The 27,868-nt window shown below is 32.7% G+C and overlaps 1 protein-coding gene across 4 annotated transcripts; it reads right to left on the bottom strand.

Annotated features, from left to right (window-relative positions):
* Positions 1 to 14,695: 14,695 nt before the first annotated feature.
* Positions 14,696 to 27,666, bottom strand: LOC115697752 (protein ANTI-SILENCING 1). 4 transcript variants are annotated; one of them, XM_061107239.1, is made up of 14 exons: positions 27,461 to 27,666; positions 26,200 to 26,546; positions 25,382 to 25,550; positions 25,206 to 25,279; positions 24,579 to 25,055; positions 24,141 to 24,167; positions 21,502 to 21,594; positions 20,402 to 20,480; positions 20,113 to 20,203; positions 18,926 to 19,034; positions 15,695 to 15,811; positions 15,504 to 15,583; positions 15,186 to 15,310; positions 14,696 to 15,037 (listed from the first exon to the last, which is right to left on the bottom strand). In XM_061107239.1, exons 2-12 carry the CDS (start codon positions 26,542 to 26,544, stop codon positions 15,518 to 15,520), a joined length of 1,647 nt encoding a protein of 548 aa, XP_060963222.1. In that variant the 5' UTR covers positions 26,545 to 26,546; positions 27,461 to 27,666; the 3' UTR covers positions 14,696 to 15,037; positions 15,186 to 15,310; positions 15,504 to 15,517. The 4 variants fall into 4 exon arrangements, with proteins under 4 accessions (XP_060963222.1, XP_060963223.1, XP_030480736.1 ...); XM_061107240.1 differs by lacking the exon at positions 18,926 to 19,034; XM_030624876.2 differs by having other exon boundaries at positions 24,579 to 25,279; positions 27,461 to 27,665.
* Positions 27,667 to 27,868: the final 202 nt, after the last annotated feature.

Genomic DNA, 27,868 nt, shown 5'->3' with positions numbered 1-27,868 from the left:
AAATTTTACATCACAATAAATATTTTTTTTTCATTAACTCTCTTTCTATGATTAATATAATCAATAATTTTTATATTTTTAATATTGCTTTACTTGCTAAGCAAGGATGGAGGTTTCTTACTTGTGAGCATAGCTTGGTTGGGGAAATCTTCAAAGTAAGGTATTTTGCCAATGGTAATTTCCTTACAGCAACATTAGGAAATAATCCAAGTTATATTTGGAGAAGTGTCTTGGAGGCTCAAGGGTTGGTTCAGGATGGAGCTAGAAGATTAGTGGGTAATAGCTCAAATGTTAGCATCCTCAAAGACCCGTGGCTAATGGATGATGTTAATCCTTTTGTTGAGTCTCAACAAATGTGCCTTGTGGATAGAATGGTGAACTCCCTAATGAAAGTCGATGTGCGTGAATGGGATGAGGATGTTTTAAGTGATGTGCTCACGACAAGGGACCAAGAACTAGTGTGGAAGATACCTTTGTCAACTGATGTTGAAAGTGATGGTTGGTTTTGGAGAAAGGAGTCATCGGAGCTGTTTACTGTGAGAAGTGCATATGCAATTCTGCAGCAGCAAAAAACCAGCATGGAGCAGCCGAATTTTTCTGGTGCATGGACAAAGTTATGGCAGCTTAAACTACCTCCAAAAGTCAAAGATTTTTTATGGCGGGTGTGTACAAATAGTCTTCCTACTCGATTTCAACTTACTACTAAACATGTCCCTATAAATTCTGACTGTCCTATGTGTTCGGCTGCCCCGGAAACATCTCTACACGTCCTTGTTTGCTGCCACTTTACTCAAAGCTGCTGGAGGCAGGTTCGGGTTCCTGCTGTTGGAACTGATGCAATGACTTTTTGCAGCTGGTGGGAAGAAGGGTTAAGAGAATGGAATGAGGCAGAACGCTTAGAGGCATGTATGATTTTATGGTCGATTTGGAAGATTAGAAATGAGGTAGTTTGGAATGATAAACAGCCTACATCTGAGGAAGTGTTACTTTTGGCAAAACTAAACTTTGTTGATTGGTATAATGCTCAAAACCAAGAGTTAAGATCTCCTAATGAACCCAATCAAGTTCGAACTGAGCATTGGACCCCCCCCCCCTCCCCAATTTTCCTAAAATCAAAGTTAATGTCGACGGTGCACTTTTTTCAAATGAGAAAAGCTATGGTATTGGCTTTGTAGCTAGGGATAGTAATGGTATGATTATTCAAGCAAGATCATTGAAGAAGGTTGGTGATTTACAACCTCATGAAATCGAAGCCATTTGAATAAAAGAGGCTCTGAGTTGGATTAAAGATAACGAATGTGCTAGTGTGATAGTGGAGTCGGATTGTCTTAGAGTTGTCTTGGATCTTCAAGGAAATAAAAATATGGCCTCTCCTTATGGTCATATAATTCTAGATTGTAAGGCTTTGTTAGCCTCTGTTGCTGATGTTTCTTTTAACTTTGTTAAGCGGTTTGCTAATAAGGTTGCACATTCTTTGGCGCGATCTTCTCTTATTGAGGCTGACCGTACTTTTAGTAGTGTTGAGTTACCTACTGTAATTGCTTCCTTTGTTTTGGAAGATTTGATTTAATGAAATCTCATTATTATTCAAAAAAAAAAAAATAATAATTTTATATTTTATTTACATATTTAATATAATTTTTATATATTTTCAATAAAAATTTAATATTTTTATTAACATTTTTATATCTTTCTATTAAGGGGTCTTATGTAATTCCTCAGTTCAAAATGAAAGATGTAATCCCTCATTCATTTTTAGCCATCCAAATAAAACTAATAGTTATCTGACCATTGATCAATTTAGAATAGATATATAGGGACATTTACTATTTCAAAACAGGCAACCGAAATCACCAGTACATATTAAATATATATTTTTTATTTCTTTCTTACTTTCTTCCTCTTCTGATTATTCAATTACAATAGTATCTTATAAATTTAGAATAAAATAATGATCATCACTTTCTCATTTTGTTGGTTATATGTTATTAATAACGAATTAATAGTTAAACTCAAAAACAGTCTCGTATATTTTGTTAACATTTTTGAATTTATCAAACCAAACACTAGGATATTATATTTTTTATTTTAAAAATATTTAAGTGGTGTTTGATAACACTTTTTTATTCAATTTTTTATTTTTAAAATTAAAACAGTAAAAATATTTTTTAAACACATGTTCTATAAAACTGCTTTTATTTTTTAATTTTTTAATTAAGAATCAAAATTTTAAAAATTAAAAAAAAAATCATTTTTAAATAGTTTTTTTTTCTTAATTAATATTTTGAACTCCGACCAGACCCGGATCCAAATTCTCCCCACAGCCCTAGCATTGAACCTGACCTCTAACCCGAATCCAAATCCGACTACAAACTTAGACCCGTCTCAAATAAAATTAAAAAAAAAATTAACTTTATAGAACACACTTTTATTTTCTGTTTTTAAAATTGAAAAACAAAAGTGGTTACAGATGTCATTTTTATTTTTCAAAAACAAAATTTTTAAAAACAAAAATTTTACTTTAATTTTGTAATTAAAAAATTAAAATGTTACCAAATGCAACCTTAGAAAATCACTTTCACGTTATTTTTAGGGATTTGTAACATGATTGATTATAGAGAAGTTTTTCATCTTTATGACTCTCACCTATTTACAAAAATATGTGAATTATATTTTTTCTTCAATTTTTATGGTAAAAAAAATGAACAATTATAGGGGAAAAATTATAATCAAATCTAAATATTGATGAGAAAAATATGAGCAAATTTAAATATTTGTAAAAATAATTAAATAAATTATATTAATATTCCAAAATTTTATTGAAGCATCCCAATTTTGTTTTTTTTTTTAACATAATATGTATATATTTTTAGTTTAAAAGAAAAAGTATACTTGCTTTTTTTATTATTTTCTAAAAAATTATATTCAGTTATACTTACACTGACGTGATAATTAGCAATGTGGTTCACTTACACTTGGCTAAGTGGAATGTTATTTTCAAGGCATTAACAAACTAAACTTGGATCAGATATATAAGATTTACATTGGACTGAACCGATATTGAAAGTAGAAAAAATATCATAAACTTAGCTTCATATCTTTTCCAAATCAATATTTGTAACACCCTACTAGTTTAGGCGTGCTATCGTGATTTTAACATAATTCTGCAGCTCGTTGCTAATCAACGAGTTTATTGAAAATTGTGAATATTTAAAACCTTATTTAAATACTTATAAATACCAAAATAAATAACATATATATAACCAAGATCCCGAGTATAAAATATTTACAACCGTTTCTGGTATTTAATACAAAAGTTGCCACATAACGACTATACAAAATATGTCTAGTTGTCCCAAAGATCGTACGCTCCAAGTCTAACTGCCTCGACATGCACAATCTTCATCTGCTCGCTTTCACGACTGCTCAACCTTAGCCTTGCCCTTACCTACACATGCAAATAATATCTGTGAGTCGACAGACTGAGTAAGAAAAGCATAATCAATAACATAACTATAACTCAAATTATAAGCAAGCGCCAATACACCCAACCATAACCCTATTCCAGTGCCCAACACGGTACTGAGTCTAGCTAAAACGTTCGTACGATAATACTATCAACCTACACTCGGTACGCTAGTCATACTCTAGCCGTACCGATGCGATAGCGTCGATCGGTATCTAAGCCAAACATACATCTATCAGCATCCAATATAAATCTACGTATATTGATACCGCTATCGATGTAATCTAACAGGCTTAATAAACATGTACGCTAAACATGTAAACACACATGCATATCATTACACTAATCTTACCTCGTTTCTGAATTCAAGTCTGTCGTTCAACCTGAGTGGAACTGCTGCTCGACGATTTATAGGCCCCTAAATCACAATATTTGTGAAACTGATGAGTGACACGCTAAATTACTTTTCGGAGACTTAAAATCGAAACTAAAAGTTTCCCTATCAATGGATAACATGGCAATACCATAAATATTACAAAAGGGGGGAAAATTAGGGTTCCCTAAACTGCCCCAAACAGCAGACCGGTTCCCCAACTGAAAGTCCAGTTCTGTGAGGTTTCTTGGGGACCAACCAGAATTCCAGTTCCTACAGGTCCCACTGAACTAGTCGACCGGTTCAATGCAGGAAACATAAAACTCCTTGCAAATAATTCAATTCGACCCCAAATTTCACAAGAACCTCCAAAACACCTAATTACGTCATAATAAATAGAAATCATATAATAAAACCAACGAATAACCCTTGAAGCAAAAATCACCATTAGAGAGCAAAGCTTAAGCTCATCAACTCAAACCTTGCTCAATCACCACACCAAACATCAAACCTATTGTAAATCAACTTAAATAACTTTAATTTAAGTTCTATATACAAAATCAAATATCCTTAAACATCACAAAACCCTACTTCTAAAATCATGCATAACTTAACTTGAAACCTAAGAAATCACAAAAGGGTGAGCATGGGAGCTTACATTGGATTAGAATCACTAAAACCTTGCTATTTTCCCCCTTAAATTGCAGAACAAAACTGATTTCCTCCTTAGTTCCCAGCTAAACAGAAGTAAGAGAGAGAGCTAAAAATCCAATTTTCTGTTTTTCCTCTTTTTGATAAATCTTCTTATTTCCAACTAAAGAAGCAAAATTCAATAATGCCGATATCCCTAAGTGGCCAGCAGCCAACATGAGAGGGACCCACCTAACCCTCAACACTTAAATAAAATGACAATAATGCCCCTTACATAAAGCTTAATAACTAAAATGGCCTGGGGGTAAAATAGTCACTTCACAATACCTCACCTAATCTCGACATTCTCAATGTCTAACTATATTGCCTAACTAAAACTAAAATGCCAAACCATAAGAAAATATGATTCTATTGTCCAAACATCACATTCCAATGTTGTCGGACATAAAATATGAAAAACATAAAATTCCATATATAGAATAAATAACACACCTAGAATTCAAATAAATCTCTATAAATTCATAAATCATAATTAGGAATCTAATTTTATACTTAAGTCCTAATTATCTGCTAAATTTTCATATTAAAATTAAGTGGTCTTTACAAAATTACTTAGTTGATCTTAGACCAATTGATCTTAATCCTAAAAAAGATAATTCTGTGTTGTTTATTGCTCTTTCTTATTTTCATTATTCAAACACTTATATTGTCGTTTATTTGACTCCACGTTGTTTACCAAAAATGAGGTCAATATGTATTATTACCATTAAAAATTAAAATTAGGTATTTATCTGCAACTGAGAGTTAAACTTAGATATTTATGTCACAAATTACTCTAGTTATCATCATAGTCATTATCGTAGTCATCCCTTTCGTCCTCATCATTACCTTCTTGGTCATCTTCTTCAAGAAGGTTTTCGTCATGATTCTCCTCCAGTTTGTGACTATCTCGAGGAGGGTAGTTCCCCACTTTTGATGCCTCACCATCTCCTACTAAGACCGTCTACATGTCTGTTAGAGGAAGCTAGTTTATCAACTCGCCATAAGAATACCATGTCTCACTTAAGGGCTCACCTAAGAAATCCAAGATTCGCTAAGAGACCCAAGGCTCACCCAAGTAGCCTAAGGCTTGCCTAAGAGCTCCCTCAACTTACCATGAGTCACCTGCCCAACGACACCACCTAGAGGCATCTCGCTCAAGGCCTCACAAAGAGGTGCCTCACCCAAGGGCTCACGAAGAGGGGCCTCACATAAGGGAACCGCCTAGAGGTGCCTCACTCAAGGGAACCACCTAGGAGTGCCTCACGCGAGAGCCTCACAAAGAGGTGCTTTGCTCAAGGGCACCACCTAGAGGTGCCTCACTTGAGGGCCTCACAAAGAGGTGCCTCGCCCAAGGGCTCACAAAGTGGTGCCCATACGACTTGACACCCAACCACCACTACTTCTGTTCTACTGCCACCTGACTCCATTAGAGTAGTACATGGTCTTCCATTGGGAGCACATAGGCTTCTGCTTGTAAGAAAGGCTAATAGAGCTCAACTATAAATGCCTATTCACTCCATTAAAGAGAGGGATGAAAATTTTGTAGCAAGAGAACATCATATTATCAATACAAGCACCATTTTCTCTACAAATCATTTGTCTTCTTTAAGTTCATAAGTTATTTCATACTTTCTATATATTCATTACAAGTTTTTGTTAGAACTTATTTTACCAAGGTCTTAATTTATTAACATGTATGTTTGATTATCACATAAATAATCTAACATCCTAAAATATGAAATTCATAAAACGATTAAATAACAGATAAGATACTAGAAATCCTTATCTTGGTTACAACAAAATTAAATGTCTCCTTCTATTCAATTATTATAACCCTTAATTCTCTTTTGTAGCATGGTTATTGCCAAGTAATAAACTTGAGTCTCTTTCTTGAATTGGCAAACTCATTTTCTACACAGTCTTTCACAAAGATTTGAGTACCATCTTAAATAGAGTGGGTCGGTACTCAACTCAATATAGGGCCGATTTCTAGAGAGATGGTAGAGAGAGAATTCATAAATCTATATATAGAGAGAGAGTTTTTCTAGTCAGATTTAGGTCAAGTCACTTGAATTAGATTTTCTCACTTATCTGACAAAGCCTCCATCTATTTCCTTATATATGCTCTCTACTGGACTAGGGTTATATTATGTGGGCTAGAAAAAAGATAGTGAGCCCAAAACTATAAGCCTAGCTCGAAATACACTAAGGCCTTAGGGCTTTGATTTTTGTCACTTTATTTCATTAAATGAAAGAAACTTATATTTTTTTTTTAAATACCATTCATCTAATGTATTTATTTAAATATTAATTTTATCTATTTAATAATTATAAATATTTATCAAACAAAATTATTATTTTAATATATTTGTTAATTAGATCAATAAAATAATTTCTGATCTTTTATTAATTAGTAAATAAGATTATATTAAAACAAATTTTATTTAGAGCATAAAATTCTAATAATTTCTTCATTTTCCAGCCAATAACTTAGTTCACAAGATTCTACTGTCAACTAATATGTTGATAAAAAATTGCGTCTAAATAACATATAAAGTATATTAATATTTGTTCACTTTATAATAGAAATAAATCCAAATTTAGACTTTTTTGTTTCCATTAAATTAAATTATAAAAGTAGTATTTTTATTTATATAAAGTCTTAAATTAAAAAAAAATAGTATATTTTATACAATGAATTGTGAATTTTGTAATCTAACTTTAACTTGAAGGAGAAGAAGAAATAAGTAAAGTAATGGTTTCAACTAACTAAATATTTTTTAATTTTTTAAAATAATTCATTAATTACTTAAACATACATTAATCATTTTAATATGTTTTTATAATCGTATTAATAAACATTAAGTTTATTAAAAAATAAATTACAAAAAAAATATTACAATATTATTTACATTTATTGATTTAGTCAATAAATAAAAAAGTTAATTATTTAGGTGGCGTTTGGTAACACTTTTTTAATCAATTTTCTATTTTTAAACTTGGAAAAGTGAAAATATGTTTCAAAAACATGTTCTATAAAATTGTTTTTACTTTTTAATTTTTTAATTGAGAATCAACATTTTAAAAACAAAAAGAAAAAAAATCACTTTCAATATATTTTTAAATAATTTTTTTTTCTTAATCAATATTTTAGACTCCGACCAGACCCGAATCCAAATCCTCGCCACTGCCCTGGCATTGAAGCCGACCTCTGTCTCGAGCCCGAATTCGATCCCGAATCTAGACCCAGCTTAAATAAAATCAAAAAATAAAAATAAAAATAAACTTTACAGAGCACACTTTTGTTTTGTATTTTTAAAATTGAAAAACAAAAGTAGTTACAGAACGCATTTTTGTTTTTCAAAAACAAAATTTTTAAAAATAAAAATTTTATTTTCATTTTGTGATTAAAAAATTAAAAAAGTAAAGTGTAACCAAACAACACCTTTTATTGTTCTTTTTTGCATTTTTAAAATCTATTTTAAATAAATTATAATTTTGTTCAAGTAGCATAATCTCTTTTATTGTCACATTTGGCTTCATACAATATTATAGTAATTTTTTTCCTTAGTGAAATGGCTTGATACAATATTTTGTAGTGATTGATACAAAACACTTCTATAAAAATACAAACTACTCTATGCCAAATACAAACAATAAAATATTAGAATAGTATACAATTACAATTATACCATTTTCTATAATTCAATATTACTCAAACTTAATTGAAAATGACATGTTTGACCTCAAAAATGTACTTTATTAATTTTTCAATATTTAAATTTTAAATTATCAACCGGTTTCCTATCTATGTAATTCACTATTATCAACCTATAGTTATTTTGTCTTATTTGAGGGGTGTAATCCTTCAAAAAGTTAGTGAGAGATTACATAATTGGCCTTCTATTAATATAAAATTTATTTTAGTATTAAAAATTTACCTCAGTTTTTAGTAAAATTACACCAATCATTTGAGAAGGTCTTGTAATGTAAATGTAGTAGAACATTATTAGATATAAGGACAGAAATGTCACATTATTTCCGGCAAACAAAGCGTAAAACACGTCGACATGTCTCAAAATATAACTAAGTGGAAGAAATTCCCTTCAAATCAAATGACCCAAATCTCTAAAATAATTAAATCTCTCTCTCTCTCTCTACCTGTATTATTACATACATTACACACACATTTACAATAGTTGAGGGTAGATATAGTTATTTATTATTTTAATTTGTTACTTTCCATTCAGCCTTCACAAAATATGCTCCACAAATAAACAAATAATTAAAAGCACAGGAACTTGTTTGTCTGTTAAAAAGAGAAAAGCTTTCTGTAAGGAGTTCTTGAATTTATTGTAAGAAGACAAAAAGAACAGATTGTAATTTGAATATATAATTTAGTATTTTATAACTTTTCTTTGTTAGATCTGGATTCTGAATCTGTCAAGGTCCAACTCCAACTAGCCTACGCTACTATCATGATGAATTCATCAAGTCTCATTATTTGTTTGAGTCAGAAGTTTTTTTGTACGAAACGAATACCAGTATAAACTAAAGGTAAATAGCCCTAAAAGAACTCAAAATTTTAACTTTGTAAGTAGTTTAAATTAAATATTTTTTTTTTAACATCATAAATGTTTAATATTTATAAAACTGTAATTTTTTTTTAATTTCGTCATATAAATTCTGTTTTTTAATTTATTAAAAGAACATTTAAAAATAATTGACACCACATATTTCTGTTCAGACCAATAATCTAGAATTTGGACCTTTTATATACTGATGTCCCGTTTAAGACAATAACAAAATCTATACGGACAAAATTAGAGAAGAATTTTAATTTTATAAATATTAAGTACTTATATTGTTAAAAATATACAGTAAGTTTATGTCACTTAAATTTGGAGAGGGGTAGTTCTTGTTTATCCAAACCTCGTTTACGTGTTAGAGCATCTTTAATGGTACTATCTATTTTTTTTAGTTAAATTTTAGCTAAAATAGAATTATTTTTATTATTCTTGTTGTAATCATGTTCTCTATTTTAGTTTGTATTTAATAATATTTTATAATTTGAATTTGTTCAATGTGAATTACTACACTGTGTAATTACCACCCTAGTAATTACCCTACTTAGTAATTACACAGTTACTTCCAAACGCACCCTTAGTAAAATAATGATAAAATAATAATATTTTTGATTAAAATACTATTAAAAAAATTAGCAAAACATTAGAGAGATTCTTATATTTAGAGAGCTCTTTATCTATTCTCTATTATAAGAAGCTATTTTTTGTATGGCTGAAGCTCATTTTTTTCTAAAGCTCACTCTTTATTTTAGCTAAAAAATGTGTTAAAAGAATATGGTTAGAGATGCTTTACAAGTAAATATTAACTTTAATTTTATTAATAGTGTCGAAAACTAAATCTCAAAATTACTCTATTTATAAACAAGTTTATAGTTAATTTATCAATTCTTTAACATGTTTATGACTTATTAGAATATTTTATATACAAAAAATATAATTGTGTATACTTTTAAGAAAATTCTTATTTTGTATTTTTAAACTAGGCGGGTCAATTTAAAAATGATCTATTTAATAAAAAAAAAAAAAAAGAGAATTTACTTATATACATTTCTAACTTTTATTATTTTCATAAATATTGTGACATAGGTTTTTTAACATTTATACTGGGAATTTCAATTTTTTTTACAAAAATACTAAAAGACTAACGCATGCATCTCAACAGCTAACCTCCCACGCGCGTGTGGTACACTGCTACTCTTTCCTGTGCTTCGCACACATAAAAGCTACCGCAGCATTAGTGCCCATACCTAGTGCGGAAAGTAGTCCTTGGAATGTCCTCCTCTCGAATACTCAACTGATGATAGCCCAATCGAAGATCAATCTTAGAGAAAACAGTCTTCCCCTGAAGTTGATCAAACAAGTCGTCGATCCTAAGTAAAGGATACTTATTCTTGATAGTCATTTTATTTAGTTCCTGGTAGTCAATGCACATGCGTAGGGATCTGTCTTTCTTTTTAACAAACAACACGGGAGCTCCCAAGGGTGACACACTAAGTCATGGAAACCCTAGGTCAAGCATCCCTAAAGTTGAATCTTCAATTCTTTAAGCTCTGCCGGAGCCATTCTGTAAGGTGCTTTAGAAACTGCTCCAGGTGCTAAGTCAATAACGAAATCTATTTCTCGCTGCGGTGGTAAACCCAGAAGTTCATCAAGAAATATATCTAAAAATTCCTGAACCACTATGATGTCTTCTGGTCGAATTAATTCAGGTCATGTGGTATCCAATACCGCTGCCAAAAACCCTAAGCATCCATCTTGTAACAAATCTCTAGCTTTTAATACTGAGATCACTGGAATTCGGGATCCTTGAACTGATCCCACAAATACAAATGGTTCCTCGCCCTCGGGTTGGAAGATTACCATCTTCCGCTTACAGTCAATACTAGCTGAATACTTGGACTAGAAATCCATTCCAAGTATCATATCGAAATCCGCTAAGTCCAATTCCACTAAATCAGCACCCAACTCCCTATCATTAATTCTGATCGGCATAGACCTAACCCACCTTTTGGAGATAACTAATTCTCCATCAGGCAGTAGGGTTTCAAACCCTTTATCATAACTATCAAACAATCTACCCAATTTATCAAAAAAATTGGCTGCCACATAAGAGTGAGTTGCCCCAGAATCAAACAATATAAAAAAATAAGAGTTGTTGATCGAGATGATGCTTTAGAACTAAATGATGCTTCTTACAGTTGGTGATGCAACAACATATGTGAAAAATAGAAGAATTGGTATTAGAGCTATTGTTAAGAATAGTAGAGGTGAAGAAGTTGTTGAACTTTCATTTCCAACATCAAGTTTAGTAGCTCACATTGTTGCTGAAGCTTTAGCTTTAAAAGTAGCCTTAAAATGGTGTTTTGTCATTGAACTTCCAATAATAGAAGTTGAGAATGATTGTCAAGTTATTATTAATAAAATTAGACATAAGTGGAAGGATAAATCCTCATTGTCAGATATGTTGCTGGATGTTAGCATCTCTTTTGTTTAATTTTCTAAATGTTTCTCTTAATTATGTGGCTAGAAATCTAAATGTAGTAGCTCATATGTTGTCTAAGAGAGCTTTAGAACTAGATAAAAAGATTTTTTGAGATCCGTGTGATCTGGCAGTTGCAATACAGTGTCATCAATCACTGCCTGCTTTAGGTCCTCAAAAATTCTTTGACACTCTTCCGATCAGTGCAGTGCCATGATCGGTGGGCTTCATTTATTCCTATTCTTGCTTCAAGCTTGGGAAAAAAACATATCTTTGACAGGATGGTACTTACTTTCATACAAGTGATGCATGGACGTCATCAGCTCGTGTCAGAGCTTTAGGACTAGATAAAAAAAAATTGTTTGGAATGGTTGTATTCCAAACATTTTATCATTGTAACTTGTACTAAAATTACAATGTTGAAAAAAATAATCAAGATGAATATTAATGTTGCATTGTTTGTTGAGACTACTTAGTTCGGTGTTGGTATGGTAGCTCGTGATCACCTGAGCTACTTAATTGAAGCTCGTACTGTATGTTAGTATGGAAGCATGGCGCCTGAGTTGACTAGGATTATGGGGATTCAAAAGGCTCTTAGCTCGATCAAGGATAAAAGTTGGTTGATGATGGTTCTTGAGACAGATTGCCTAATGGCGATTGAGGCCATTCGCAGTCAATTAACAATAACCTCTCCTTTTAGTTTAGTTGTTAATATGATTGTAGGCATTTATTTAATTGTAAGAGCAAAATCTCTTTATTATTTGTGTATCATTCTACTAAGAGAATAGCTCATAATTTTGCTAAAACTTCTTATTCTTTTCCAAAACTTTTAATAGAAGTGATGTTCTGAGTTTATATTTATGATGTTAGACTATTTGTCTTCTTAATAATGAAGTTGAGTATTTCTTTTTGCCATCATAGTGAATAATTCTAGTTATTGCATTGGAATTTAAAGACTAGACCAAATAAATAGTCGTCTGCTTCTATTTAGATATGAAGTTAGTACTTATAAATTACCCTATTTTTGAATTAAAGTCATCTTGCACTTCAACCTAGTCTGATACTCTAAGGTTATCAGTACGAGTAATCAAAGCAATTATGATTACAACATTTACGAGCATAATAATTTACTTTATCAATATAAAAGGATATCTTTACTGAAAATGTAAATAGTATAAGATTAATTTCAAACACTTCTTTTTATGAAAACAAATTCCCTTCTCTCCAGAGCACTGAAGTCTATCTTCACAAAATTTTGTTGACTGGCTTGCAACAACTCATAGTCGTACGTAAAGATCTTAAGATAATCAATTGTTGAGAATATAGACAAGCTGAAAGAAGAACTACAGCCAACAATCCCTCATGGTACTATAAAACTCATACCACAATTATAATCTCTCCGACCACCTCGATCTTCCATCCCCTCAACTCACTACCGCCAACATCTTGTTTTTTGGGACAATAAAAATGGATCCAGAATATTGATTTATTTTATAATTTAAAAAATATAATAAAAATGTTTTTATTTCCGTTGTTAACATAATGCCATAGCATTATAGCCTATTTTTTAATGCCATTTTGCAGTTTGAGTAATTTTAATAATGAAAAATTTGCGGCAAAAATCCTCTAAAAGTTTACTTTGATGCAAATTAGTCCCCAACCTTTAAAAATAGCAGCAATAATCCCCAAGGTCAACTTTTGTGTAAGTCCGTTAATCCTAAGCTTAACTGTTCCGTTAACTTATTCAAAATTGCCACTTGTTAAAATATTATTGGTCTAAAAAATAATTTTAAATTAAAAAAAATATACTTTTTAAAATATTTTTTTTTCTTTTCATTATTTTTTCTTTTTTTCTCCATTGACTTCTACCTTCAGCCATACCACACCCACACCCACTTCATCTTCTACCTCCAGCTACACCACCCCCACCCCACTTCATCTTCTGCCTCCGGCCACACCAACCCTAACCCATATGGTAGAGTTGTACTCTCCTCCGGCTCCAACAACAAGCTCAATGGCTCCAAAACTTGAAGGTTTGACATTCTTTCTCTCTGCCTAATCGTCTCCGCTTCATTTTCTCTCTGTCTCGCCTAGGTGACCACAGATTTGAGATTCCCATCACTAAAACTCCAAGGTATATTTTAAATTTTTTATTTATTCTCTCTCTCTCTCTCTCTCTCTCTCTCTCTCTCTCTCTCTCTCTCTCTCTCTCTCTCTCTCTCTAAGGGCTTGAGTTTATCAGACTCGGTGTTCGACGAGTTCTGAGTTCGTGGTTGATAATGGGCTTTGGATCTAAACTTTTTTTTATTTATTTGAATTTTTATGGGCAGCAATGAGCTTGTCTACTCAAATCTCGTCGGCAGTGGAAAAACATTCCAAGCTCCAGCACGATCAAGGAGAGGGAGAATGAGAGAGAAATCTAGTATTTTGAGGTTCTCAAGCATTGGCAAAACGGACCAGTGGCGTGGCTGTCGTGAGGGTTGGGGTGGCTACCATGAGGGTTGGAGTGGCTGGTGGTGGGAATCGACATGTGGTTGGAGATGAAGATGAAAAAGAAAAAAATAATAATAATTTTTAAATAATTTATTTATTTATTTATTTTTATTATAATTTTTTTTTTAAAATTAAAATTATAATTTAGACCATTAATAATTTGGCACGTGACAATTTTGAATAAGTAAACGGATCTGTTCAAGTTGGAACTAACAGACTTACAAAACATTCAACTTTGAGGACTATTGCCGCTATTTTTTGAAGTTGGAAATTAATCTGTACCAAGGTAAACTTTTAGAAGACTTTTGCCGCAAATATCCCTTTAATAATTCTTTGTAAAATTAATTTCAAAAAAAAAACTTTGTAAAATAACCTCATACACTATAGACAACTGGTCCAATTTTTCAAATAAGTGGTTGAAATGTAATGCTAAAGAGGTGATAGCATCTTGTGAAGTGTAATACCGCTCTTAGTATAATTTAATATCGAGTCCCACTTATTTTATTTTAATAAAGATTATAAAAAACTATTAACTAATTATAGGACGCCACCTCATAGTGGTGCTAGGCACCTTAGTGCCCCATAGCAGTACTCAATAATCAGGCTTAGCAATGAAAAGACCAATTTATTTCTTACTTGTACTACCGTACTGAGTTTTGTCTTAAAGTCGCTCTCAACGATAGTAAGGTAATAGAAAAAGCTTTTTCATTACGAAACCAAGATATCTATCAATATGACTATACAAAACTTCTAAACATCCTTTGTGCACTAAATTATCTACACGTCATGGAGTGAAAAACTATATCAAACTACTCGAACCAGTTTCAGTTATTGACAAAGAAAAGCATGCTTCAACAATAGATGAAGCATGGAGGCCACAAAAAAAACAGGGAACTTACGTAAAAGCTCGTCCGTCAAGGGATATTGTCAAAATATTATACCTACTCCTGCAAAGGGTGAGAACATAGTTTTCAAGAACAATATACAAAAATCTATGTAGATTATTAAATGCATTCACCTAGCTATTTGAGATAATAACACTAATGTCTTAGTAAAAACGATTTGCTCAAAAGAAAACAAAGGTCAGAATGTTACCGATTATGTACTAGAACATCTTATGGAGTGAAAATCATCGTAGTTGAGTCTCCCAGACAAAAAACAGTTACGAAAGAAAGGGGGTTTAAGCCTCATGATTTCCAATCTAACAGTAAAAATAAAACCTGGAGCATGGAGTACCAGAATTCAAGAGTGAAAGATTTCAATGTGCCATTACATACAGAAAATTATATGCACAAGTATTTAACGCATAGATAGATGCTAGAGGGGATAAGTGTGGGCTGGTAGAGTAGACCCTACAGATTTGGGATAATATGAAGTATGGACGTGTACGATTTATTTAGACAGAAAGCTTACCAATAAGACCAAGTTCACAACATCAGTTTATTTCCAGCTTTGAGTTTCTTCTTTAGTTTTCTCATCTCCTGTTCTTGTTCCTAGTTTAGAGAAAAACTCAATTTCAGCAAATAATACAATTACAAACTAAGGTAAAAAAGCAGATTCCAATAGTTCACTGCATAAAAAATGATTTTGAGCAAATTCAATACCCAAAACAACTTCTTCCAGAGAAAGTCTGATCTTTCATGTAGTAAGATCCACTCCATTGCCATATCATATTCATATGTATTAGGCTGAGAACAATGTGAAGTAGACACAGCATCTCTCTGGTCCACGCCACACACCCAATAAAACACGTATTAAATAAATAAATATAAACATTTAATCTTCGTAATTCCTGGAGCTAATAAAAATCTGATTTACTAGAGGAGGCAAATAAAATTAGCATCCAAACAATGTATAATCACATTTCATAATAAAAATATTTATTTTGCGCAACAATCCTACATGATGCATTAGCTACCAACATCTTTTAAGGCCTTAAGTTTCGTGGGAGTCACAGGCTGCTAAGAAAGGATATATGGAGCCCCTGAAGCCATTGTTGCTTTCAAAAAGCTTAAGAAAGCCATCAACTTCCTTCTAGCTCTACCAAACTCTTGTCAGCAAATCATCACAGAAACAAATGCTTCAAGGTAACGATTAGGGCTTCTTTAAATGCAGGCTATCCAGAGATTGTTGAATGCTTATTTTATTCAAACACTCGATGAGAGTAAAATAAAATATGACCATACTTTTGGCTATACAAAAGTGGACATACTTGCTCGGAAGAAAAGTTACAAACCGATCAAGAGAATAAGTGATTAGAGCAATTGTTCATATAGAATGGAGTACCAACATAGGTTAGGGTATGAAGTTATCGTTGGATTGGGAAATGCTTCAACAAAACAAAAAATAGATTGAGAACACCAACTTAAATAGTGCATCTAGTTTTTCATGTGTCTTAGTTTAGACAAGCTTGAGTTGGAAAGGAAGTGTTGATCCAGTAAAAGGACCAGCTTGAGTTTAAGGCAGTGTGAGAAATTTTGATGCTCTCCATTAACAATTACCAATTTTCACCTAAATGACAATGTTAACAATTGGGAGATAACGATAGATTCCCAAAGCGATTCACTTCACCAACACTAAAAAGGGTAAATAGTAAAGTAACAGAATGAGAGATTAGGAGAATATTGGTCTTTGTAGACGATATTGTAGGGATAAGTTTTGTTGGGGTTGTTATCCTTTACTGGTTATCTTATGTTACAAGGAAGGGGAATTGTGAGAGATGATTTGTTTTTTTTTTTTTGAAAAAGAGAAAAGATCCTTTTGTCATTGACAGGATCCTTCCCGATAAATATTAAAAGCCTCCCTTGTGGTGGAAGAAAACCATAGTTACAAACAATTAATAACAAAACAGAAATTCTATGTGAGAGATGATTTGTTTGGCTATGTGATGAGTTGATGCTCTTTGGGAGTGGTTAGTTTAGGTGTATTAACTTGTTGTATTTCTCAATAAATGGCCAAATGTCAAACTTTCGTTGATGGGAATAATTCTCTTCGATGGAAGGAGATTGCTAGGGAAAGATAGGGTAGTATTCATTTATATTTATTCATATATTTTATGACTAAAGAAATAAGAAACAGTAAACATTTTTTCATTCTCCTATTTTTAAATGGTATCAATGTGAAGTTCTAAATGGCTTACCAACGGGCCATGACTGAATGAAAGAAGTCTTCTAATGCTTCAAGTCCGACCAAAGGAGTAAATGGAGGAGGTACGATCAACAATAGTATAATCTCAAAGATAACCCATCTTGTACAAGGATAGGAGAAAGCACTCAGGGTTGCGACATATTCCAATTTACATGTCACAAACTTAACAGTCAGAATTATTTAGAATGACCTCAATGCGTGAAATCGATGATTGATGGACTAAGGAAAGCTCATGGACGTCTGAAAATTCATGTCACGACATGGCTCATGAATTCCATGGAACTAGGATTTATGGAAGTTGTTAGTGAGAAGTATGTGTTAGGATCCCACATCGACTAAGTATGAGATTGGTTGGTGGGCAAATAACTACTTGGGTAACTTCATCTCTTAGGCTAGTTTTTGAGTGAAATCTACTCAAGTGGGTGTAACAAATGGTATCAGAGCCATGCACCCTCAAATGGGACCAACGTTGCAGAAGGAGCAACCTATGGAAAAAGCCCAAAGTGGGCCACCGCAGGGTTGGCCACAATAGAATGGGTCATCACAGACGTCTACTCTCAAGGTAAGTGTGTTGTTAGGATCACACATCAACTAAGTATGGCATTGGTTGGTGGTATATAATTACTTGGGCACCCTCCTCTCTTAGGCGCATTTGGGAGTGAGTTCTACCCAAGTGGATGTAACCGTTTGTCTAGAAATGGGAACTAAAGCCATCGTATTAGCATGCCAAAAATGGAAGCCTTATCTACTAGGAAGGAAATTTTTGGAAAGGATAGATTAAAAGCATTGTGAAGTGCATTTCTCTAAGGGACATGGTTTATGTCAAGCTCAAACCATACCATATTAAGTCGTAAGCATCGTGAAATAATGAAATGTTGTCTCCACAGTATTTTGGCTCCTACCAATCAATGCATATTCACCTTCTCTTTCATATATCCATGTTGATGAGAGCTGTGAAAAGTTGACTCTGACTCGATTGTTCAATGTCGTCCTCAAGGCTAATCATGAATGGCATGTTGAACTCAAGGTTGTGGAAGATCTTAGTTACAATGCGAATGGTGAGTTGGAAGTCCTTTTCACATAGAAGCACTTCCAAACTCATGGGAAAATTTGAGCTACTCAATGTCCATAAAGGGGTAAATGATAGCCCATTGGTTAAACACACTTATGTAAGAAAGAATAATAGAATGGGGACTAAGTGACATGTGGCTGAGGGAAACGGGTACTATGAGGGGAGAGAGGCTTTAGTTAGTTATTGCTTTGTGGCTGCAATAAATAGAATAGTGGTAGAGAAGAGATCGTGACAATTTTGCGAATTGTCGTGAAAGGCCAGGCTCTCAAATCTCTAGTGGTTTATATTTCTTATTGCCATTGTTTTTCATTCTTGAATAATACAAGCTTATTTTATATTGGGTTTCCATTTCCTGAGGTGTACTTATTGCTAGTCACGAATCAGAGGATTATTTTTAAATCATTTGAGAGGGAGTGATAGACTAGGTTCTTTTCCAAATACTTTTCTTTATCATGGAGACTTTCCATTCCTTTTCTCCCCTTCCAATTCTCCCACCAGGGCTTTCTATAATTGTTCGAGAAATTGAAATGATAACTTACTCGAACAAAAAAATTTGATAGTACAAACGCACACTTGCAAGTATTTGTGTACAAGAGAATAAGATTAACTGCTCTACCTGCTCCCGCGGCATCTGGTATCGAAGCTTATCGATAGCAATATGGCCATAGAATAATGTTCGCTTTCCTTCTGGGAAGCAAGGAGTTCCTAATCTACCTACAAGAGGCCTGCAATGTGTAAACAAAACATTACTCAAGCACCCAAAGTACTATAAACAAGTTTTAAAACACAAATTATCAAATAGAAGTAGTTAATGAAGGGACAATAAGAAATTCCATGTCACATCTTGTGAGAGAGAAGCCAAGACTCATTTGCATGTTCTCCAAAATGTAAGGCTTCAAAGCTCTTTTTCTTAAAGTGTTTGCTTGAAGAAATGTGGTCAAGAGAACACGAGAGAAAGACGTATTGTTTTAGGATAGAAGGAAAAAGTATGAAAAGACTAGAAAGGACTTCCGTACCAAGCTTAGTGCTCTTTTTACATAACATATGAAAATGCGGGATCCAAATTGATAATTGAGCTTCCAAGAATTTTAACACGCAAAGACATTTGACCGACTCATAAACCAAAATAAGCTTAGAAAAGGGAAAAGGATACACTATTTCAATTGTTATCCCATTAATCACCCCGAACTGCCTCGAAATGAACTCCCTACACTTTTTCTTCACCAATTAAGTCAACATTTTGAGTTCATCATGAAAAGGATTTAAAATTCAAGAGTAGGACAAATTCAAGGTCCGACAACCTTGTGAAAGTGATAGCCATTGGAGTTTGACAAACAAACATCCATGCTTTCATTAAATGAACTCAAGTGTGCCACAAACTATTAATGATTTTGTGACAAAGTTCATTTTCTTTTAAAGAATTTAAGATTTAAATTCTATAAATTTAATAGTATTGCTTATTTGATCATTTATGTTTGTATTGTTTATCTTAACTTGGACAGACATCTTGCTCCCCTCCCCGCACTTTTTCCTTTTTTAATTGCAAAATGATAAGTTTCTCTATTCCTAGTCATACTTTCTTTATATAATTTTTTTTTTTTGAAAATACTTTCTTTATATAATGAAAGCGCAACCATCACAAATAAGATGGCCTTCCACCATAGAAGAAGGAAAAAGAAACCTGAAACGACACATATAATCTATCGAGCTGAGATAAATATTTCTAACATATATTTAAAAAGAACAAGGCTATGAATATTACTATACCAAATTATTGATTATAGAAATTATGTACATGCATACCTCCCATTCGATAATAGCAAACAACCCTCATCTAATTTTTTAACCACCCGCTCCGCTATGTCCTTTTGCTTGAAAATAACAAAAGCTTGACCTACAACAAGACAAGCATGAGTATATAAAAACAGAAAAACAAGAAAAATGCTTCAGCTGAGTAGTTGTGAGAAACAATACTTGTGTCATGCAATACATCTCAAAGCTTAATAGTGTGAAACAAAATTGACTAGCAGGTCTTAAAGCCTAAAAGAGGAAAATCATCATTTATATAGGTATGAAGCCAATCATCTCATACCAGAATATGGACTAGAAATCATTCTCCGTTGGATCATCTTTGCTTCGCAATTTGCTTTGAAACCATGCCACACAATATCCTAAAATGTATTAATAAATAGTTACAACCATGAGAAAAAAAAATGTCAATTATTAAATGAGACCTCGACACACAAATAGCTAAGTCAAGCAATTAAGGAAGTGATAATCATGCCAGGCAAAAAATATATGCTTTTGCAATAAAATGTATTCGCAACTTGCGTTAAAACCATGCCACACAATAGCCAAAAATGTATTAATAAATAATTACAAACATGAGAAAAATTGTCAATTATCAAATGAAACCTCGACAAACAAATAGCTTGGTCAAGCTAATAAGTGATAATCTGGCCAGGCAAAAAATATATGCTTTTGCAAAAAAAGTTTTTAATGTCCGTGACTGACTACCTCCCGAATTTATTAGGAAGCCTCACATATGGCAGAGGGAAACCGCGGTAACAACCATTAAAATTAGGGAGATACAGCAATAGAGAAAGAAATGCTATGAAGTAAGCTAAAAAAAACTCTGTTGCTCAGCACAGTCGACTTATCAAGGCAGAGTATACTAAGAAAAAAAAACAATAAAATTTAGTGCAGAATGCATCCCCACTCTATGCTAAGGTCTAGGAAGGATAGCCCCTCAAATGCTTTAGCCTTATAAACTCAAGCTGCAACCCAAAATTTGAGCTTCTCCCACAAATCTTCTGCTGTATGGACTTAATCTTCAAAGATCCTTACATTTCTTTCTTTCTCTTTTTTGAGAAGAAAAAAAACAAGGCCCACCTAACCCAACACTATTTGGGGACTATAAAACCATGGCAATTGCTATGGTATCCACCTACGAGGGGCTTGAACCAAAGGCCTTATGGGAAGAAACCATATGCCTCACCGTTTGAGTTAACCCTCTTGGATAAACACAACAATTCAATACTAATTTATCAACATAAAACAATGACCAATCATACAGATGATCTGATGAATTCTGTTAAAAAGGATTTACAGCAATGTAATCAACAAATATGTATTCTGCATCACAATCTACGGAAGATAAGATCACCCAAAAGAAACCAGTGCTGACATTACCTTTACTTCTTCTTTAGTATAGGAAGGATCCAAATTCTGGAGTAAAACAAGTGTTCCTTGTTCATACGCATTTCGCATTTGATCATCCCAAGGCTGACAATAAATACAGGATAAGAACATAATAACTATTAATTAGGTCTTCCACTTAATGGCATCCCCTAAATAATTGGTTCAGCACAGGTGAGCATATATTTTTACAACACTACCAAATTTAACTAGAAAGACAAAATATTTTTTTTACCCAAACAACTAAAGTACATTAATAAACTGCCAATGAATTTACTGGGTTGGTTGTTGATTCGAATATGCCCAAACAACACAACACAACCCGACCGATCAAGATTAATTTAAATACTTTTCTAGTTTTAATCATAGATAAATATAACATGTAACACAATATGCACAATCTTTCATATTTTTTAATTAATTTTTGAACACTCATTTTATGTATGTACAGATAATTTGTTTTTTTTTTTTTTCTAGTTTAAATTTCCTTAAACAATATATCAAAATCTACCAGTCAGTTTGGACACAATTTCAAAATAACAGGTTACAAATTGTAAAAGTACAACTTGAATTTTGATTGGCCAGTTGGACAACCTACTCAAACCGATAAATGCACACCCCTCAATATATAAGTTCATGAATTTTATGATAATCCTTGTCTCAAGTCCTAAGTAACAAAATTGTTGAGATATAATCAAAGTAGCTGGATCTTGAGCTCAAGGTTGTCAATGGTATATTCTCCAAACTAAATTTCAAGGATGTTTACACATGAATAAGAATAAGAGTTGCAAGTTCCTAGAAAAACAAAACAATGTTATGAGAAAGCAATACGATGCATGTGAGAGTGTTAGGCCTCAAAAATTAGTCACAAGAATAGAGTTAGTATGATTAATGTACTAACTACTGAGTTGTTCATTTTTTTCAAGTGGTCGAGTTATACATCTTTTATAGAGTTGTTGTGTTGATCCTTTTCTTTAGTTGTGTAGCCTAGTATATAAGTGAGGCTTATCTCTCTTAGAGAGTTCACTATTGTGTGTTTTGATAGAGTAAAACTCTTTTAGGGGGATCAGTGACTTAAAAACTTAGCATATTGTAACAATGATATTTATATCAATGAAGATTAATCTCTAGGGTCTTTCAAATTGGTACCAATGCAGTCGACCATAGCAATGTTACTCGTTTAATGGAGATGATCCATTTGAGTGGGTGACTAGTGTTGAAGAATATTTCACCTCCATCAAATTATTGAAAGCAAGGTCATTGCTACAAAAGAATGCCACATAAAAGTTGCTTGGCATTGGTTTCAAATGGTGGAGGAACAAGAACCAATCAAGAACATGTAGAATTTTGTAATCATGTTTAATCGTTGACATGTAGTCGAATGGAGTGATGATCCCTTGCAGGATTTGATGGCACTCCTATATGAAGGATTGGTGAATAAGTTCCAAACTCCCTTCGAAAAGACGGTAGCAAAGCTTCTTAGTATTGCAGTAACCTTTCTTTGTAATATCCTTCGCTAATTTGTGTTACAAAAATTTGCAACTAGTGCAATCTTTCTGACCTAGAACTCTTAAAAACGACAGACTAAGGTAGAAAGGGAGATGAACAACTACTTGGTGTTTTCTGATGTGAATCGACAAACAAGTGTTCAGCCTTGTCCTTTGGGCAACCCTTTAACAAAATCGTTTGATTTTGTTAGTTCTACTTGTCTCCAAAGAATTTCAGTGTCTACTTCGATGGTGGTTGCTCCAATTACAAGCTGGATTTTTGTTGTGAGCGAATACAGCATCAACAAGGGGCTTATTTGGTGTAGTTGGATGTCCATATATTATTGTTGGTGGTTCAATTTCATTGAAACTTGTGAAATACACAAGCACTCTAAAAGTCAATATGGGAACAAATTTCCATGCAGCCCTCAACCAAAGAATTACTCAAGAGACAAAAGGATGCAAATGCAAACTAGTTCACATATCAATTTTGAGAACATTGCTAGACTTACACTTGTTGGGAGAAAAGTTAAGCCACACTTGTTGGGGGGAAATTTAAGGCTTCAAGAACATGAAAATGCCAAGTTTGTGATCATTTTTTAAATTAGTGGATCTAAGTGTACAAGCAACATAGTTTGATAAAGATACCGAAGAAGATCAAACTTCAAATCAAACCTTACTTGATTGGGTTTTTTTTATAGAGAATAGGCAGAGCATGACCATTTCAGGGTTAGGCCTAATATTCTTCACCTTGAGGACAAGGTGAATGTTGGGACAGCAGGTAATGTTAGGTATTAGTTAGGATTAATTGTTATTTTTAAGTAGCTGAATTGTAAATCTTGTTAGTCAGAGTTGCTTTGTAATGATCCTCTGTTTGAGTTAAGCGAGGCTTGTTTCTCTTAGAGCATCTCATTATTTTGAAAGAATAAAACTCTTTTTGGAAGATCACCAAGTGTCTCGGGAGCTTGGAATATTGTAAATGTTATTTCTATATCAAAGAAGATAGTCTCTAAATTTCATATCTGGTATAAGGTACCAGAGAGGGTTAAAAACTCACAAACCCCTAAATTTCAAGAATGTTTACACATGCCTAAGAGTGAAGAGAAAGCAATAAAAATTAAGTGAGAAGGAGAAAAAAAAACTTACAAGCCCCTTGAACCATTTTCTTCTATTCTGTCAAAATTTAAAAAATAAAAAATGTTAAATCCAAGCAAATTATATTGAATAAGAACAAGATCTCATTTGTGATGTATAACATAAGTGAATTAAAATTGCACATCAACAGCACCCATCCACCTAGTATAAATCCAAGCATAAAAATAAATAAGAAAAAAATCACCGATGAAAGTAAGAAGCAAAAGCCAAAGCCTTTCACTTTGATTGTCTTATTAGTGTCATTTAGAGTATTGATAGACAGCAAAATAAATATTAAAAAAAAATGAATCTATATTCCAACCTCCCTCCCACACCCCCAAAATATAAACAAGTAAATTGATGCTTGGACAAAAAAAGGCTACACAATACAGAGTCAGTACTACATCGATGCAAGACTGAGAAAAAGCAAAAGATCTCGTTAATACTTACAGTATCTGGTCTAGGAACAACTTCTAAACCTTGCCCATCAGATTTACAATCATCATTATGAGATTGGTCAGCAGGTGCTTTCAACAACATTCCATTAGAAAGAACCACAGTTTCACAATCACTCTTCAGTTTCTTGGAAATGCTTTTCTCTGTACCAGAAGAATCCTTACAATGTTTTGATTTATATTTACCATCATCAGGAGAAACACCTGGTAGTGCTGCCTCCTTACAACTGGTATCAAAAGTAGATCTTGGCGGACCCATGCTGCTTTTGCTTCCATCTACATATTCAAAGTTAAGCTTTGACTTCTTAGAAGGTCTATCATCCAATTCAACAGAAGCATTTTTGACTTTTTCTTCACTCCCAACTAAGCAAGCTTTGCGATGTGACACATTTTCTTTAATCTCATTAGCATTTGCCAGGTTAGCTGATGTAATGCATAAACCAGAAGCAGTCTTTTTTGAGGGATAAGAGTTCTGTTTAATTAAATAAACATCCAAATTAGCATCATGATTTGGTGAATCAACAACACGATACCCATTTGATGTTCCAGCGACATAGTTTAGGGATAGGTTCCTCTCAGTTGTACTAACTGTAGCATCATTTTCTCCAGCATTTTCACTAACCTCTTTCCTTTCTGAACCAACTTTCTGAGTACCAGCATCTTTCTTATTATCCATTTTATTAAGTAACAATTTAACTGCAACAAAGATAGAAAAAAAATTAGATTGAGGAAAAATCAAACTAAAAATGATCAAAAGATAGAATTCAAGTTCAAGTGATTAGTATAAATAGTACAGACCATCAATCCCAGCAATTTCATCATCTATCTTATCCATGACCTTACAGGTACCAACATCCAATGTCCGGCAAAATATGTAGTCTGCCATCTGAAGCTCTTCATTTGTTGGTTGAGGATTTCTGCTATCTTTTGATACACAAACGACATTGCATTTCCCAGAAATTGCTTCCTGATTCAAGGTACAAAAAAATATTCATATGAGTTGTAATGTATTGTTCCATATTCTACATGCAAAAAATGCACACATACAAACATTATTAAACAATGCCGAAAATAAGATACTTGAATGAAAAAGTTTATTTCAAAATATTGTCAGTCCAGTCAGAAAAAGAAAAAATAAGGATACTGAGTTTCAAGGTGAATAAGATTTGATAATGATGAGCATTCATGTAGCTCCTACCTATCTATTTAAATGTGGATATATACACATAAACCTGCAAATTACAGAGATTGCTTGCAAAAAATTATAAAGATAAATGCTAAGGTTGCAAAAAAAAAATTAACAATGACAATGGTCTTTCAACACAAGCAATAAAGAGCCAAACATATATTTTTCTGATTTTGAAAGTAAAAGCATGTCATATAACTAAACTAAGGATTTTAAAAAGTTAAACCTTTTTAGAAGAACTACAAGCAAGACAACAACAAATTCTTTCAAGTCTGTTTATGATGTTATAAAGAACAAGAACAATAATAGGAATACAACTAAATAATTTATAGAATTGTCAAAGGAAATATAAAAAAGTTGCAAGATTAAAGTGCTTCCATGGGGTGTAGTGGGCTAATGAGATTCTGTGAACAGTAATCTTTTCAATTACCAAAGGATTGATGTTGAAAAGGCCCCGACCTTCACCAGATGCCAAGAGTAATTCATTTTCAGAAGCTTCTTCCATCTTAAGAAACCTAGAAATCTCACGAGGTCGAAAAAACCATAGAACTTTCACTTTCTTTTTTTTATCACTACCTTCCCACATCTTAATGAGCTTACCAATATGAGGATCAGGTTCACCTTCCCCGAAAAGATAAACAGAATCATAAAGAAAGTACTCCACACCATCATATGTAAAAGAGCCATAAAACTGAACATCTTTCTTCTTCCCACCCTTTTTCTTCATTACTCCCCATTTGAATTCAAGACCTTCCAACTTCTCAGCTTCTACCATGCCTATTACAAAAACAGCAGTAGTACACTTTCCAGTTACGACTAGAAGTGAAATTACACAACATGAAAAATGGATATCTTATCTTACCTATATAATAAATGCCTATCTAACATAATTTCTTGTGGCTTAACAGCATATTTTAAGAAATTTTATTAGTTTAAACATAAACATGTCAAAGACTAACATCAATGCTGAACAGATGCAAATGAATAAACCATAATTGTTCACAACTTCTCTAAACAGGTTATTAATCGGTAACTATTCATTGAAGCATTGTCTATTTTGCTTCTCCTATTAAAATACAGGATAATATTTGAAACGACTACAAATTATCTCTCCAATCAACAACACAACAATGTTCCAGGTAACTTATTTGTCACTGTGAGTAGTTAAAATAATTACAATTCAAATTGCCTAGAAACACAAAAAATTAGATATTATGTCACCAAACACTTTATACAGACCAAGATATATAAATTATCCCAAACTTAGACACAGTACTGAAATAAAATATAAAATATGTGTAAGAACAAATACCATACAAATGGGATTCACATGAAAGGAGCATTGAACCAAAATCAGAAACTTCTGAAAGTTTCTTTGGCCCTGGCCCTTACATTTCAAATGGAAAAAAAGATTGAGAACAGAATCTCGAAAACCATCCAGACTAGAACAAAATCTGCTATGATTAACACATATTATAAACTAAGAATGACAAACCTAACTAATACTGAAAAGAAGAAAAATGAAAAAGAAAAGAGGATTAGATAATAGCTACATCAATTCATATCCTGTAGAATGCCAATGTAGAAACACAGAGAATCATAAGAGAAAACTCAAACAACCAGAAAAAGTTTCCAATCGTCTCTGTGTATTTAATCCCTCGTTAACAGCCTCAAAACAGTAAGTAAAGTACCTGTTATGAGTGAAGCAATTGTTTATCCGGCCAATGAGTGAAACGGAATTCCTACTCTTCTCCGACCTCCGATCAGTAGTGAAGGAAGTTGATAATATTTTTAGGGTTTGGGTTTAGTGACAGAACCGAAGAAAGCGGATATAAAGAGAGCCAAGAAAAGAAGTTTGCTATGACGTTACAATACAACAAAAAACAACTATGTGCTTGGCCCAAAAAAACAATTTGTAATATATTTGCATCAATCTTTTAATAATTACAAAACTTAATGGAGAATTTAATAAAAATTACATAAAAATAATATTTTTCTTACAAATTTTGATAAAAAAAAATAATAATTTCTATCATTAATATTATTATCTTGTTATTATAAAAAATAAAAATATATATAAAGAACAAAAATTACATAAA

This window comes from Cannabis sativa, chromosome X (assembly GCF_029168945.1).
Source record: "Cannabis sativa cultivar Pink pepper isolate KNU-18-1 chromosome X, ASM2916894v1, whole genome shotgun sequence".
NCBI lineage: Eukaryota > Viridiplantae > Streptophyta > Magnoliopsida > Rosales > Cannabaceae > Cannabis > Cannabis sativa.
Note: the sequence above shows the minus strand (reverse complement) of the source record. Positions and strands in the feature narration are given on the sequence as shown.